Here is a 13,563-nt window from a genome sequence, read left to right on the forward strand (position 1 = left end):
ACAGGGCAGGCAATTAACTTTACTGTCCTCAATAACAGTAAATATTGAGGGGCACGCTCCTGGAAGAAAATACATCATGTTATTCCAAATGACACTGGCATGCTCCAAACTGATTCAACCTCATGTCTGAGCTTGGGTTTCAGACCCTGAACTTGTTTCTGATAGGAAAGAGAAGGTGAGGCTCGAACACTTGCTCTTTACTCTTCTAGCCTAACTTTCCACTTGATCCTGACACCAGTGACACCAGTAAGTCACCTACCAGCGCTGCCCAGTGCTGCCCAGCCTGAGGAAAAGCAGGAGAGGACAAGGACTTGAGCAGATCCAATGATACCCCAGGCACGGAAAAACCTGAGTTCTAGATAAACGTTATTATGATCAGTCTTCAGCTCGTAGCACTTGCCATAATTAACTAGCCACTATGCACTGTCACAGTATCAACAAAAAAAGATGCATTTTTGCTTATTTTTTAACTCTCGTTTCTTTCCTTCGTCAAAGGGTAGAAAAAGTTATCTCAATTCACAACTCCGAACAGAATATACCCTTTCCTTCCTACTAAGAAGATTCATTTGACAAAATAAGAGCCTCCGACTGATCCCGTCTCCCCAAAATGGTCACCAATAATATCCAAACAATATATGCTCTGTGGCCACTCCATTCTAATTTCACAGTCATTTACCTGGTTCTGATTTTCTTTGGTTTATTTAGCTTAGAGTCATGAAGCTCTCAGCATGTTTTCCATGGGTTTAGGAAAGGCATGGGTCTCGTACTATAAATTCAGACCTTGTTCAGTGCAGTACAGGGGAAGAATCCCTCGCACACCTCGGGTCTTCCAACTTATACAGTTCACCAAAACGTATCTAACAGGGGCATGGGCCAATGTGGGCCTTTGCTCAATAAAACTTTGCTACAAAATCACTTCAGCCTCTATAAATGATAAAATTTAGGGTTACACCTGACCTGCTTATAGGTGTACAGGAGCTCTCTGCAATGGGATGTACTGAGGAATCCCATATGCATCTGAAGCTAAAGGCAAAACATAGGTAAGAGGTTGGAGAGTTATTTAGACCATGTGGTTTATCATCCTTAAGCTCCTGAAAAGTGCTGTCTGTTCTTCAGGCCAGATGTTTTCAGAACAAGTCGTGGATGTTTTGATGTTATCAAAGACCCAACCAGGAATACCTTGAAGCAATCTGCCTGCCAGGAGGCAGTGCATGTCCACCTCTGCTCGAACAAGGTTTCCTGGGGTATACGAAGGCATCTAAAACAGCACGCAGCTTTTGAAAATGGAACAATGTGACTACATGGGGTCATGGCACTAATTTCACTGTACTAATTTCTCTGGCACTAAAAGGAAGGAATAATGCCAACTAAGCTACTATGATGACTTTTTGCAGGACCCACTCATTACCAAATGGTTCTTCCTCAGGCACCAGACACCCAAAACAGGAGAACAAAACCTCCAGGATCCATGTAGATCAAGAGACAGTTACTTTCCCCAACAAGAAGAGAAGAGAATGAAAGCCATACCTCCAAACAGAGACATAAATGATAATCAACAGCAAAAGTGTCAGCGAAGATACTCCACAGCCTACAATTAACGTGACAGAAGGCACCAGCACCTTTTCCATGTTCTGAAAGAGAGAAAGTAAGAAAATTTAAAAAAAAAAAAAAAGTAAAAAAAAAAAAAAGAAGATGCTCAGCAAATGCTACCAGCTCAATTTCATGGCAAGAACTTTCCTCCGAATTGTTTGTGTGTCAACTCACCTGACCTTCACATTGCACTGCACATACAAATAAAGAGGAAAGAAGACCAGGATCTATTTCTGGCTGACCCAGCCTTTTTTTGGACCTGATTCTGCTCCCACACACACCAGTGTTATATCTGGGTAACAACTCTGATATCTATGTGGAGGCAGGTGTGCAAAAGGCATGGGTGGCAAGAGGAGGATCAGGCCCTTCATATCCAGTGTGAAACTTTGAAGATAATTAATGAGGAAATAGCAGAAGGCAGTGCCTACACTAGAACAATTACAAATGAGCTCTTCTGGGAATGGCAGTGATGAAGTTTGGAGGATGAAAAGAAGGTGAAAATTTTCCACCAACTACAAACATCCATCTGGAAAACGAGGAGATGAAGCAAGCAAAGAAAAAAACAAGATATATATCCTTCCCAGGAAACCAGCATCCAGTCATACCATCCATCACGTCACTACTCTTAACACTACTACACAAAGCATTTCTTCATATGCAGGGGTCCTTACTGGAAAGTCTGGTGTGGAACGGTTCTCCTTTCCTGTCTGAACACAAAAGATCTGCTGATCATCAGGTCTTGCAACGTCAAGAGCAAACACACATGCTATAACCTCTCCTAATCTAGTTTTCTGCGTCACTGGGACTAACTGTGTAACTAGCCAACATCTGCCAAACTAATATCGCTAAACTCCCCCTGGTCTCAGCTTAGAGCAAAGATCTGGATCCCACTTGGTTTTCTCTGCTGCAGGCTTTTTTTCCGGCATGTTTCTCATTTCCACATCAGTGATCTCTGCTGGCGTGAAGGCAGAGAAGCAGAGACCCACCGTGCAGCAGACACACGAGAACCCTCTATTTAAAGCGATTAGGCAGTATGCAGAGGTGTGGGAGCACGGTCAAGGTTGTCATTAGATTGGCACAGTACCAACACCTATCACTACAACCATGGAGATGAGATGGTTTCTGACATAGCAAGGGTTTAGCATAGGGAAAAAAAAAAAAAGCAATTAGACATGAATTTGGGAATAGAACAGGCAGTCCTCTAAGGACTTGTCTACACCGTTTTGCTGGCAGGCATGAGGCTGTTCAACCTGAACCTCCAACCAGCAGGACACCACGAAGCTGAGGCTACTGCAGCTCTGTTCCAGGCTACTGAGCCTTCTGCAAAGCAAAACATATTAGGCAAGCCTCAGTGCTGCGCTTATATGGAGTCTGGCCAGCTCAACACATGGGCAAAGCAAGCATGCATCCCTTGACTCAAGGCCCACAGTCAGCACAGGTTTATTCCGCAGAGCCCACCACGAAGAAGAGAGAAACAACGGCGATACATCAGGATCTGAGCTGAATTGTCCCTGAAGTCTGAAGGGCTTGGGAAGATCCTCCTTACTTGTATAATTTGACAAAGGGCACCTCTCACATTTTGAATCTCATTGGGGGGAATTAATGAGGAGCAAAACTTTCACCATACTGCTGCACTGAACCCCATAGGAGCTATTGGGAAGGCTGGCACAAGAGCTTAAGGGATCTGAGACAAAATTTAGTGACACATTCAATGGCTTGAATGCCCAACTGGCATATACACCCAAAGGAGTACAGGTTGATTGAGGGATCTTTACTGGATGCAGACCAGCTACAGTTTGGAAGCCAACCTGCACTGCAGTGTGGTGCTCCCTCTCTGCAACGTCCCCTCCTTACTGACCGTATTAGCTCTGACACGTCACTACCCCAGCACGCCTCTACAGCTTCCTTGAGTTCGCTCTGTGAAACAGGAGGCTTAGGACTCTCCAAAACTACACTATAGATATGCACAAAGGGTTTGGATGCCGATCCTAATTCAACTTGCTGAAATAATGCAACTGGATTACAGGCAATTCTTAATCCTTTTAACTACCAGCAATTGTGCAGAAATTGCAAGAATAACACGGCGCTGAGCCTCACCAATCCATCCAGCAATGTCCTGCATCTCCCTCCACCTAGAGCTTCCCAAAGTTCTCACGGAAAATGTTTCAGCTCACATGTGGATTCTTCCTGTAAACTTCTATGGAGACTTGCCTCACTGCGATTTTTAACATCAACTCATATGACTGTATTCGCACCCTGAGAATTTACTCCTGCCAAATATTTGTGGAAGGTTAGAAGCAGTTCTTTGCAAACTAGGTAAACATAAAGAAATTTCAATGAAAATATCAACATTTTGATTCATCTTCCATCAAACAAAATTGAAATTGGACATATTCCAGGCACCGTGAGTGCTGAAAAACCATACCTTGCTCCTTATAAATTAAAATGTGGAAGGGACTTTCTTCTGGGAACAGAAGCCTTTGATTTAGTCAGGCACTGGGGGAGGGTATGGGAGAGAGAGATGCAATATCCTGTATGAAGTCACAGCTTCTCCCTTTGCCACCTTTCTTTCCTCCACTACAGAACCCAGGTGGGCAACAGCCCTGTCCCACCCCAAAGATGCACGGTCGTGATAAATGCACTGTGAAGCACAAGCTACTCAGACATGGATTGCGCCTTGCTCGCTCACTCCAAGCTCACTCCCACTCCTTTTTCTCTCCCCGCTCCCCCCTTACGGCAATATGAGTTCACATCGCACAAATGGTGGCCTGGGATGAGCATCGATTGTGACATTTGATTTAAGTAGGTCTCGTTTCACTGGCTTTTCATGGGTAACTGGATAAAAGTGGGGGAGGAGCTCCATTAAAGCAAAAAAAGCCCGACACATAACTAATTCCTAAATCATCTGAGAATAAATGGAGTTTGGATTTTAAGAGATGAGCAGACTACATACCTATATCTCTAGCACAGTAATCCTAACTTCCCTCCCTTCCATATCCTCTCTGACATCCCTCCACCTCCAAAAACCTCAGGTTCTTTCACTCCCTTCCCTTTCCCCTTTCCTGCATGACCTATAACCCTCTCCTAGATCCTCCATCAGCTAAGCGCTTGCATGTACTAGACCATTCCTAGGTCAGAAGTTTGCTCATTGGCAAGGCATTACACAAATGACGACCAGCCAAGCAGAAGCCAGACTTGTGGGTAATAGCTGGTATCTATCTGCAGCCCTTCCCACAGAAAACACCCTGATCTGCACCTCCTTCTTCATCCTTCAGCCAAACATTCACAAAATCCACGCCCACCAGAAGGACTTTTGCTGAAGAGATGCTATGAAGCTCTCTTCAGGTTGGTCCAGCCCTGATGGGATTTCTGTTGGCATCACGAGGGTGGATAACCATAAAAAAACCTGGCTGCAATAAGAACAGGAGCTCGCTCCTTTGGGAATAATAAGTCCTAAAGGCTTAGGCCCATGTAGCTTAGGATTCTGCTTGCTTTCTTCATTATTAAGGTTTCTCTGTCCTCCCTATCTTCCTTTCCCCCTCCCCCACTTCTTCCCTTTGGCAAATGAAGCATTGCTTGTTTTATTTCTTCTGACTAATTAAACCCCCTGACAAAAGGTGGTCGGATGCTGTAGGATCTGAGCCTTGCAAGGGAAATTTCCTAGGAGGACAACGAGGGGGAAAAGCAAGGTTGGTTTAAAAAGTAATAACACTACCAACAAAACACCGGCAAGGCATTCTGAAGGTAAGAGAGAGAGCAGTCCTAGGGGAGTTTCCCAGAACCATAGCTGAGGAGCAAACTGGTTGCAAAAGACAGGCCAGGAACAGGGTCTCCATCTGCTTGGACTGGTGATGGTCCCAGACAGCCCAGACTCTGCCCTGCCCCTCACCACCACCCCACGCCTGTTGATGGGTGCCATCCAGAAGCACCCCGAAACACAGATAAATCCACGCCTGGTTGGAGCCAGAAAGAAAATCTTTGCCTGGTCCAAGCAGGAACAGAGCAGGTCATTACAAGTCGCAAGTCCTGCGATTCTGTCACCAAGCATGACAAGGGAGGGGAGAAGCAATCAATGACATCAGCTGGGATGGAAATAACGAGTGCCACTGCCTGGGGCTGCTTGCTGTCCTACCACTTCATTGCTCTGCCTGGCAGGGGAGAAGGACACTCCTCTTTTTCTTTACAATTTCACTTTGTTTCCTTCTTCCTCTCTTCTATTTCCTTCTTTTCCTTTCTCCCTCATTTTTTCCTCTCCTTTGTCTTCTTTCCCCCCTTCCTTTGGCCATTTTCCATGACATATTCTGCCTTTTCTTCTTGCTCTTAATGCATCTCTCTGGCTCTCTCCCTTTTACATTCTCTGCATTTCTCTTTCCCTCTCTTGCTTTCTGCACAACACTGTGAAAAGCGACTTCATTCGAGTCATGCTTGTTCCATTACCCTGCTCTGGCTCCAGGGTCAAACAGGGTCCAATTAAAACAAAGTCAAAAATGGTATTTCTTAATGCCATGCAGTTTGCCTGAGACCTTACAAGCAAGCTGTTCTTTCTGCTTTTTCCATCCTTGAAACCGAGAAAGGCTGAAGAAAGTCTTTACAGGTACAACATCATACTAATAAAGTCACTGAAAAATTAAACCATTTATTTGGCTCCTAAATTAAACACAGAGATATGAGTTCAGAATCTGGGGTGCTGCGCTTTGTTTGTTTTTAGAAGTGTGTTTGCTATTCAGAATGGTTGCCTTGAGCCTGACTTCCTGCACATTTGAAATTAAAGACTCATGAAATGAGAGAATTACAGAAGTACTGGTTGCAAGGGACATCTAGAGTCTTCTAATTCAATTTACTGCTTGGAGCAAGACTATCATTAACATCAGGTGAGGTTGGCCATGGTTTTGTCTAGATGAGTCTTAGAAATTCTCAAAGATGGAGAGCTCTCATCCCCTTGGTGACTGTTCCAGGGCCACAGCACTCTCCTGGTAATAGGGTTTTTCCTAAGGTTGCACATGAACCTCCCAAGCTACAGTTTGTGGCTTTTCCCCTTTTTAAATCATGAGGCACAAGCGAGAGGAGTTTGGTTTTATAATTTTTGTAATTGCCCCTCTGGCACCTGTAGGTGGTGATTAAATTGCCCCTTACATTTGCCTTTGCAAGACCAAGCAAGTCCAGCTCCCTCTGCTTCTCGCCTCACAGGTCATGAGCGCAGAGCAATGAGACTCACTCCACTCTTCTGACAAAGAACTGGACCAGGTGGGTGTGATTTAATCCAGGAATTGCTCAGGAACCATTTTACTGTGCCACTGGCCTAAAGGCTTTTCACGATTCTTGAGAAGTTTTTTAAGCCACTTCGTATTGATTTTGTTTCTGGTTGGACAACTCTTGTCAAAGCAGAGAGCTGGTTGTAAAAATTGCTGGAAAATAATGCTTTTAGCAGTAGTCACAGAAGTGAACAGCTTTCTAAACAAAGGGGTGTATGTTAGTCCTGTAAGAAAGCAAGAAGTGTTGAATGACCAAGAGGTGAACACGCTCTTGTCATCGTGCCAAAAACATCCTGACATTTTTTAATCCACATTCTATTGGATTCTGGGTTCTCATTCAGTCTCAGGCCCTTTGTATATACACATATATACGGCAGTGGTATGGTAAAGCACCAGCCGTGTACTCTACCCCAGTACAACCACCGGACAAAAAGCACAGCAGACACCCCAAAGGGGAGCAATCTGCAGCAAGATACAGCATCTTTTAGGGACTTTGGTAATGAGTGACGCTATGACACCTTCACCTCAGTGAGAACCCGGCTTTTGACACAACTCAGGGGACAACGTTGTCACCGATGCGTGTGTCCACCTCTGGGGACTCTGCAGAGCCAAGAGGAGCAAAACTTTACACTTGCCTGCAGAAGAAGCAGATGTGAGGCACCCAAGGAGCAGACCCACTGAATTAGGAGGTGTTGTTCATAGCCCGCCGTTCTCCTGACCGTTACTCTGTGCTCCATGAAAGCAGAACTGACGTCCAGCTGTCTGGTTGTGCTAGGGCATGTCTGTTGCTGAGGCCTGGCTTAAAGTTGGAGCTGCTCAAGGGAAGGCTCAGTTTTCCCCTCCTGGAAGACATATTTCTTCCACTAATTGCAAGACAGGGAGCGAGGAAGAGCAGGACACAAGGTTTTTTTGGTGGACCCCAAAATATGGCCATTGGCAGGGATTTAGTGTAGGCAGGATTGGACCACAACTGAAAGGAGCTTTTTTGGTGGGTCAGCATTATCAGAGGGACGACAGGATTCACTCAAATCAAAGCAGAGGAGCAGTGAGGAGGCACTAAGCCATTTTTTCATAGAATCAAAGAATGGTTTGGGTTGGAAGGGACCTTTAAAGATCACCTAGTCCAACCGCCCTGACATGGGCAGGGACATCTTTCACTAGATCAGGTTGCTCAAAGCCCCATCCAACCTGGCCTTGAACACTGCTAGGGATGGGGCAGCCATGACTTCTCTGGGCAACCTGGTCTCATCACCCTCATCGTAACCAATTTTTTCCTTACATCCAATCTAAATCTACCGTCTTTCAGTTTAAAACCATTGGCCCTTGTTCTGTCACTACAGGCCCTGGTGTTGTGGACCGGACCTTGGCCAGCAGCTAAACACCACAGCTGCTCGCTCACTCCCCCCGCAACAGGATGGGTGGGGAGAATCAGATGGGTAAAAGTGGAAAAGCTTGTGGGTTGAAATAAAGACAGTTTAATAATTCAAAAAAAAAAAAAAAAGGAGAAAAACTAATAAAGAGAGAGGGAAAAAAACAAAACCCAAGAAAAACAAGGGATGCAAAAGAAAGTGATTGCTCACCACCAACCAACTGATGCCCAGCCAGTCCCCGAGCAATGGCAGCCCCCACCAACATCCAACCCCCCAGTTTTATTGATGATCATGATGTCATATGGTATGTCTTATCCCCTTGGTCAGTTGGGGTCAGCTGTCCCAGCTGTGTCCCCTCCCAACTTCTTCTGCACCCCCAGACTTCTCACTGGTGGGGCAGTCTGAGGAGCAGAAAAGGGCTTGACTCTGTGTAAGCACTGTTCAGCAATAACTAAAACATTGCTGCGTTATCAACACTGTTTTCAGCACAAATCCAAAACATAACACCATACAAGTTACTATGGAGAAATTTAACTCTATCCTGAATGAAATCTGGTAAAAATCTTTCTCCATCTTTCTTATAACACTTTATATATTTAAAGGCCACAATAAGGTCTCCCCAGAGTCTTTTCCTCCCCATCTTCTAACCTCTGAGGAGGGCTTTGAGATCCCTGCATGAAGATCACTTAGTGGCACCATTAATAAATAATCTTTTCAGAACTTCTTTCTGAAATAACCCAACATCCTCCCCAGCTCAGCCCATGTCATTGCAAGACAGATCCAGAGAATTACTACCTCTTTTTGCTTCCTTCCTATCATAACTACAGGCTTCTCATGTCAAAGCTAATAGTCACCCATTATTGGGAACGCATTTGTGGAGCTGAGGGCCCCTTTTATGTAATTTGGCCAGTCTAACAGGCAATTTCATGTAATTACAGTACACAAAAATCACCCAGAGAGACATCTTAACATGCTACTATTTATTAACAATTGCTAACTCTTCACTGGGTACTGAGTCTGCTCTCAAGATACAACATGGCAATCTGCGTTTAGTAAACAGCCTTGATGAAGCTCTCAGGGCAGAGGAGTGGTCACGCAGCCGCTCGTTAATAGGAACTGTCAGGATAATTTCCTTCAGGCTGGTGGGGAATTACAGGAGTTAACAGTACGCATTATCTACCTGCCAGTCGTCAATGCCACGGTCAGCTTGCTGCCGCTCTTTGAACTACCAGACTGCGCTCTCAGTGCCTCAATATCCAGTCCTGATATCAAGGAGGGCTGGATCAGGCTCCTATTAACTCTAAGGACCGCTCTCCTCCTGCCCAGCCAGCTGTTCCCAAACAGTTTCACTATCATTATTTAAAATACATTATGCTTTATTCCCTCCCCCTCGCTTTCCCGTTGCACTTCGCTTGGCCAGGCTACTGAAATCCCTGTTTAACGGGGCTCTGATGAGTAGCCGTGAGCCACTCTGTATCCCTCAGCGAGCTGCGGTTTGGGAACCAGCGTGCCGAGCAAGGGGACCGCAAGCGAGGAGAGCGGAGGTCTATTCCCAGCTTGCCCGCAGGTCAACTGTGTACGCGTGGCTCCATCATTTAAGCCAATCTTTTCAAAGTCCTCTCAGCCCATCTGCTTCAGATTGTAAACACTGGCCTTAACTTCTTGGGGCCCTATTTCGACCCCCTGGAAATCGAAGAGAATAATACTGCCCTCCATCTCTCTTCCAAAGCTTAATTCAGCTTAGATTTCTGATATGTGTAAATACCTTAGGGGGTTCCTAGGGCTATGTCAGGACAATCAAGCACCAGCATCTCATTCTCTGCTGTGCAGTATTAACATGGGAAGGTAGGGAGGAGAGAGAGGAGAGAGCTTTTGGCTTAACTGTTTGTGAGCTGGCCAGATGGAGTGCCTGTTTTTCAAATCTTTGCTTTTCATGCATATGGTAAGACTTGCTCTATTCCAGCCTTTCCCTTTAAAGCATGTTGAAGAGAAAATAAAAGCATTTTCCACAATAAAGCTGGTAATAATCAAAACAGCCTATTCCTCTATGGGTATGCGCTCTTTCCTTCTGAGACCACAGAGGCAGAAGTGAACTTTAATCAGATTGTGCAGTACCACTGTCACAGGCACTGCGGTAAGCAGCAAACCTCTATCTCGCAATGTCAGTCCTAGAAAATAAAACCGTCCAGGACCCACTCCATTGCCCTGAGATGAACTGATATGGTACAGATAATATTCATACAAACTCAGCGTTCAAAACAGAGGGGGCTTGTCCATACTGCCTAGTGGAACATTCATGGACCATGCCATCCCCTGGACCACAGCTGGACGTTGCTAGTTGGCACAAGCCAAGACACAGCCAGGGAGCATTATAACAATTAAACAGTAGGGACAATTACAGGACAGTGCTAGAGTGCTTTTGCCATGGAATAATTATTATTATTATTATTATTATTATTATTATTATTATTATTGTTACTACTACTGTTACTATTACTATTACTATTATCATTATTTTACAGTATGGAAGTATGCTCTAACTACATTAAAAATTAGCCTTCTTTACTGCTCCTTTCTGTTTGGGATTGCTCCTTCCGTGTACTCACAACGGATAATCAGTTCAAAGCCCGTAACTGATTTGCAAGCCGGTTCTTGCATTACCCATCTTGCCCTAGTTTCACAAGTGTGCCCTCATCTCTAGTAACTTCGCAGCGGAAGTGCTGAGCACCTTGCAGGGAAATGTGGTAAGATTTACACACAGTTAAAATAAAATAACTCCATGGCAGACTGGGAATGGAAAATGAGGGTGGAATCCAGACTGTGTTTATCCTGATTTAAGCAGTGTTTTGGTTCCATGCCAGGCGACAGCATTTCACCAAACTATTCCAAAACAGCCCGCTGTTTGTTTTACTCTATCAATATCATGCTGGTGAGTGATGCCAGACCGACAGCTCTCCCCACAGCACGGGCAGCACGTGCCTTCCCTGTGCTCGCCCTTCGGAAAGACCCGACTGAGGAGCGGGGGGAACACCTGAGGCCGTGGTGTCTGGCGGAAGACTTCTGTCAAAGATGCTCATATCACCCTGCTGCCTACCATCGTGGGGAGCAAACATCTGCCTTCCCTTTCCCTTTCTAGCACCCTCGCCTGTGGAAGACGAGTCCTTAAGAAAAAGCTTCATCCAAAGCACAAGCCGTGAATACTTGTGCAAAGACTGCTCAAGCCATCCCTAAAACATCTCTTAAACCCTGCCTTCGTTCAGTCCCTTTAATCGTTACTTGCAGATGTGATTCCTCTCCTGTAGGACCCAGGGAAAGGTTTCCACCTCTCACTGGTCAGTTGCTGAAGATCCTTGCACTGGCAATGGCTCCTGACCCAAACTAGGGTGGAAACAACAACCTTGAAGTAAAAGATGTCTCCAGCTCATTACCAGTCCTCAGAGGCTTTCAGGGGCTCACTGGCTAGAGCTCACCTCTGAAAAGGAGATGAAGGGATTTCAGCTATTTAGCAGATGATTGGTACGCTGTTACGATGATAACTACAGCTCTATTCCCATTGCAATTTGAAGAGCCCGTGGGATCCTGCACGTTTCCACCCATTCAGGGCAATACATAGCTGGTTACTGGGGAGTTACTGGTGCTAATTCCCTCTATATGGGACAGTGATCTCAAAGCAGCACTCAAGGAATCAGCTTCTGGCCCCGATACCCATCTCATTCACAGCTGAGTGATTGGGAAGTAAAACCGTAACAGCCCCTGGATTTACAACTGTACCGAGCTGATATAAACAAGATCAAAACTGGCCCTAGTAGTAGGATATTCCCCATCTGGGGAATGGCTGACATGATTACGATATTTAAAGGAGCAAAAAGAACAATTTGTCATGGAAAATGAAAGCATTGTCTTGCTTGTGGGAAAAGAGCAGCATCATTTTACTTTCACAGATTTACTGAATATATTCTGTATATCCTTTTGGTTAGTAGGGCAGATAGCTAGTGAACACTCGAGCTGCAGACTTCGTTTTGACTGACTGTTATCACGCATAGCATAATCCCAGTTTCCTGATCAGACAGTCCTAACATTTAGAGGGAAGTTTTGAGCTCAAATACTCACAAGTCTGACATTTGTTTTCCATGCATATTGCCCTTTTTTGCTTAAAGATTGCCATTACTGCCAAAATCTTGCCAGTAGATTTGTCCACTCCGCTATTCATAGATAGCAAAAGTATGAAGGGCACAAGCCTTTCAGAAACTGATTCAATTTCGGTTTAAATGAGTAGACATTTGTTGTAAAAAAATAATAATAGCTTAATTTCCATGTCTCACTGCCTGGCAATTCAAGGGCAACCTAAGCCTTTAGGCAGGGCACAACCGGGCTCAGTGGCGAAGCAGCTTGCCAAAATTACCTAAAAAGGGCTTTTCCAGGCCAAAGTACTATGGAGACAGGTGCAGAACGATACAAGACAGACAAGCAACGTTCAACAGTTCGACTGACTCTTCAAACGCAATGTGCTTAGTCCTGGAACTGCTTTGAAAAGGAAGATAATCTCATTTAGCACTAATGCGCTGACTCCCACCCTTGATGAGCCTGTGAAACCCAGCCTCCATCACCCACTTGTTACCATTTTCAAACGAGCACCTTTGTGATGTCTCCCACGCCGTCCCTTGCCTTGGGAGCAGCTCCCCAAAAAACACTTAGGAAGCTATCCAGTGCTCTTACTTTAAACCTCCTCTGTAAAACCCTGCTTGGTGCAATGCCTAAAAAATGATCCTAACAACGGCAGATGTGCCACGACTTACTGCAGATCGCGATGACTAATGCCCTCGCGCTGTTTACATGTGCCCCCGCACCCGCCTGTATCCAAGCATCCTTGTATTTCAACTGGAAATTTCAGCTGTATTTCACCTATTTTGGGTCAGGGTGGCTTTGTGGCTTGCTCAGCACTGAGCAGATTGAAGTTGTGCTCGACAGCCGAAGCCTCCCGGGTGACGTGGTGGTCCAAATAACACATTATAAATATAAAATTACAATGAATCAACAGCTACAGCTGGATACGGAAAGCAGGCAAGGTGGTTTCCCCAGCTGTGGGCCGACTCTGTGGTTTTTCCAAATATGTGCCCTAACCCACCAGGGCTTCCCCATCTGCCTCCATCCCGCTCCTCCACCTCCCAGCAATGTGCCACACCTCTGCCACGTTTCTCTCTTTTACACAGAAAGAAGAAGACACAAAGGGGATCTAGTTCACAGAATTATAGGCAAGAGGGTGGGAAAAGACCTGCCAAGCTCAGCTCACCCATTCGCCTGCCTCCAAGCCATCTAAACCATGCCCAGACTGTTCAAGAAAACCTTTGCTG

The 13,563-nt window shown here is 45.3% G+C and overlaps 1 protein-coding gene across 13 annotated transcripts in view; it reads right to left on the reverse strand.

Moving 5' to 3' along the window:
- Nucleotides 1–13,563, reverse strand: part of ADGRB1 (adhesion G protein-coupled receptor B1) — a 285,424-nt gene that overhangs the window by 67,834 nt on the left and 204,027 nt on the right. For all 13 annotated transcript variants that reach the window (XM_030011701.1, XM_030011703.1, XM_030011695.2 and 10 more), the window contains one exon: nucleotides 1,528–1,631. In XM_030011701.1, the coding sequence (XP_029867561.1) occupies nucleotides 1,528–1,631 (104 nt within the window). The remainder of the gene's footprint in view (nucleotides 1–1,527; nucleotides 1,632–13,563) is intronic.

Source organism: Aquila chrysaetos, chromosome 4 (assembly GCF_900496995.4).
Source record: "Aquila chrysaetos chrysaetos chromosome 4, bAquChr1.4, whole genome shotgun sequence".
In the NCBI taxonomy this organism is placed as follows: domain Eukaryota; kingdom Metazoa; phylum Chordata; class Aves; order Accipitriformes; family Accipitridae; genus Aquila; species Aquila chrysaetos.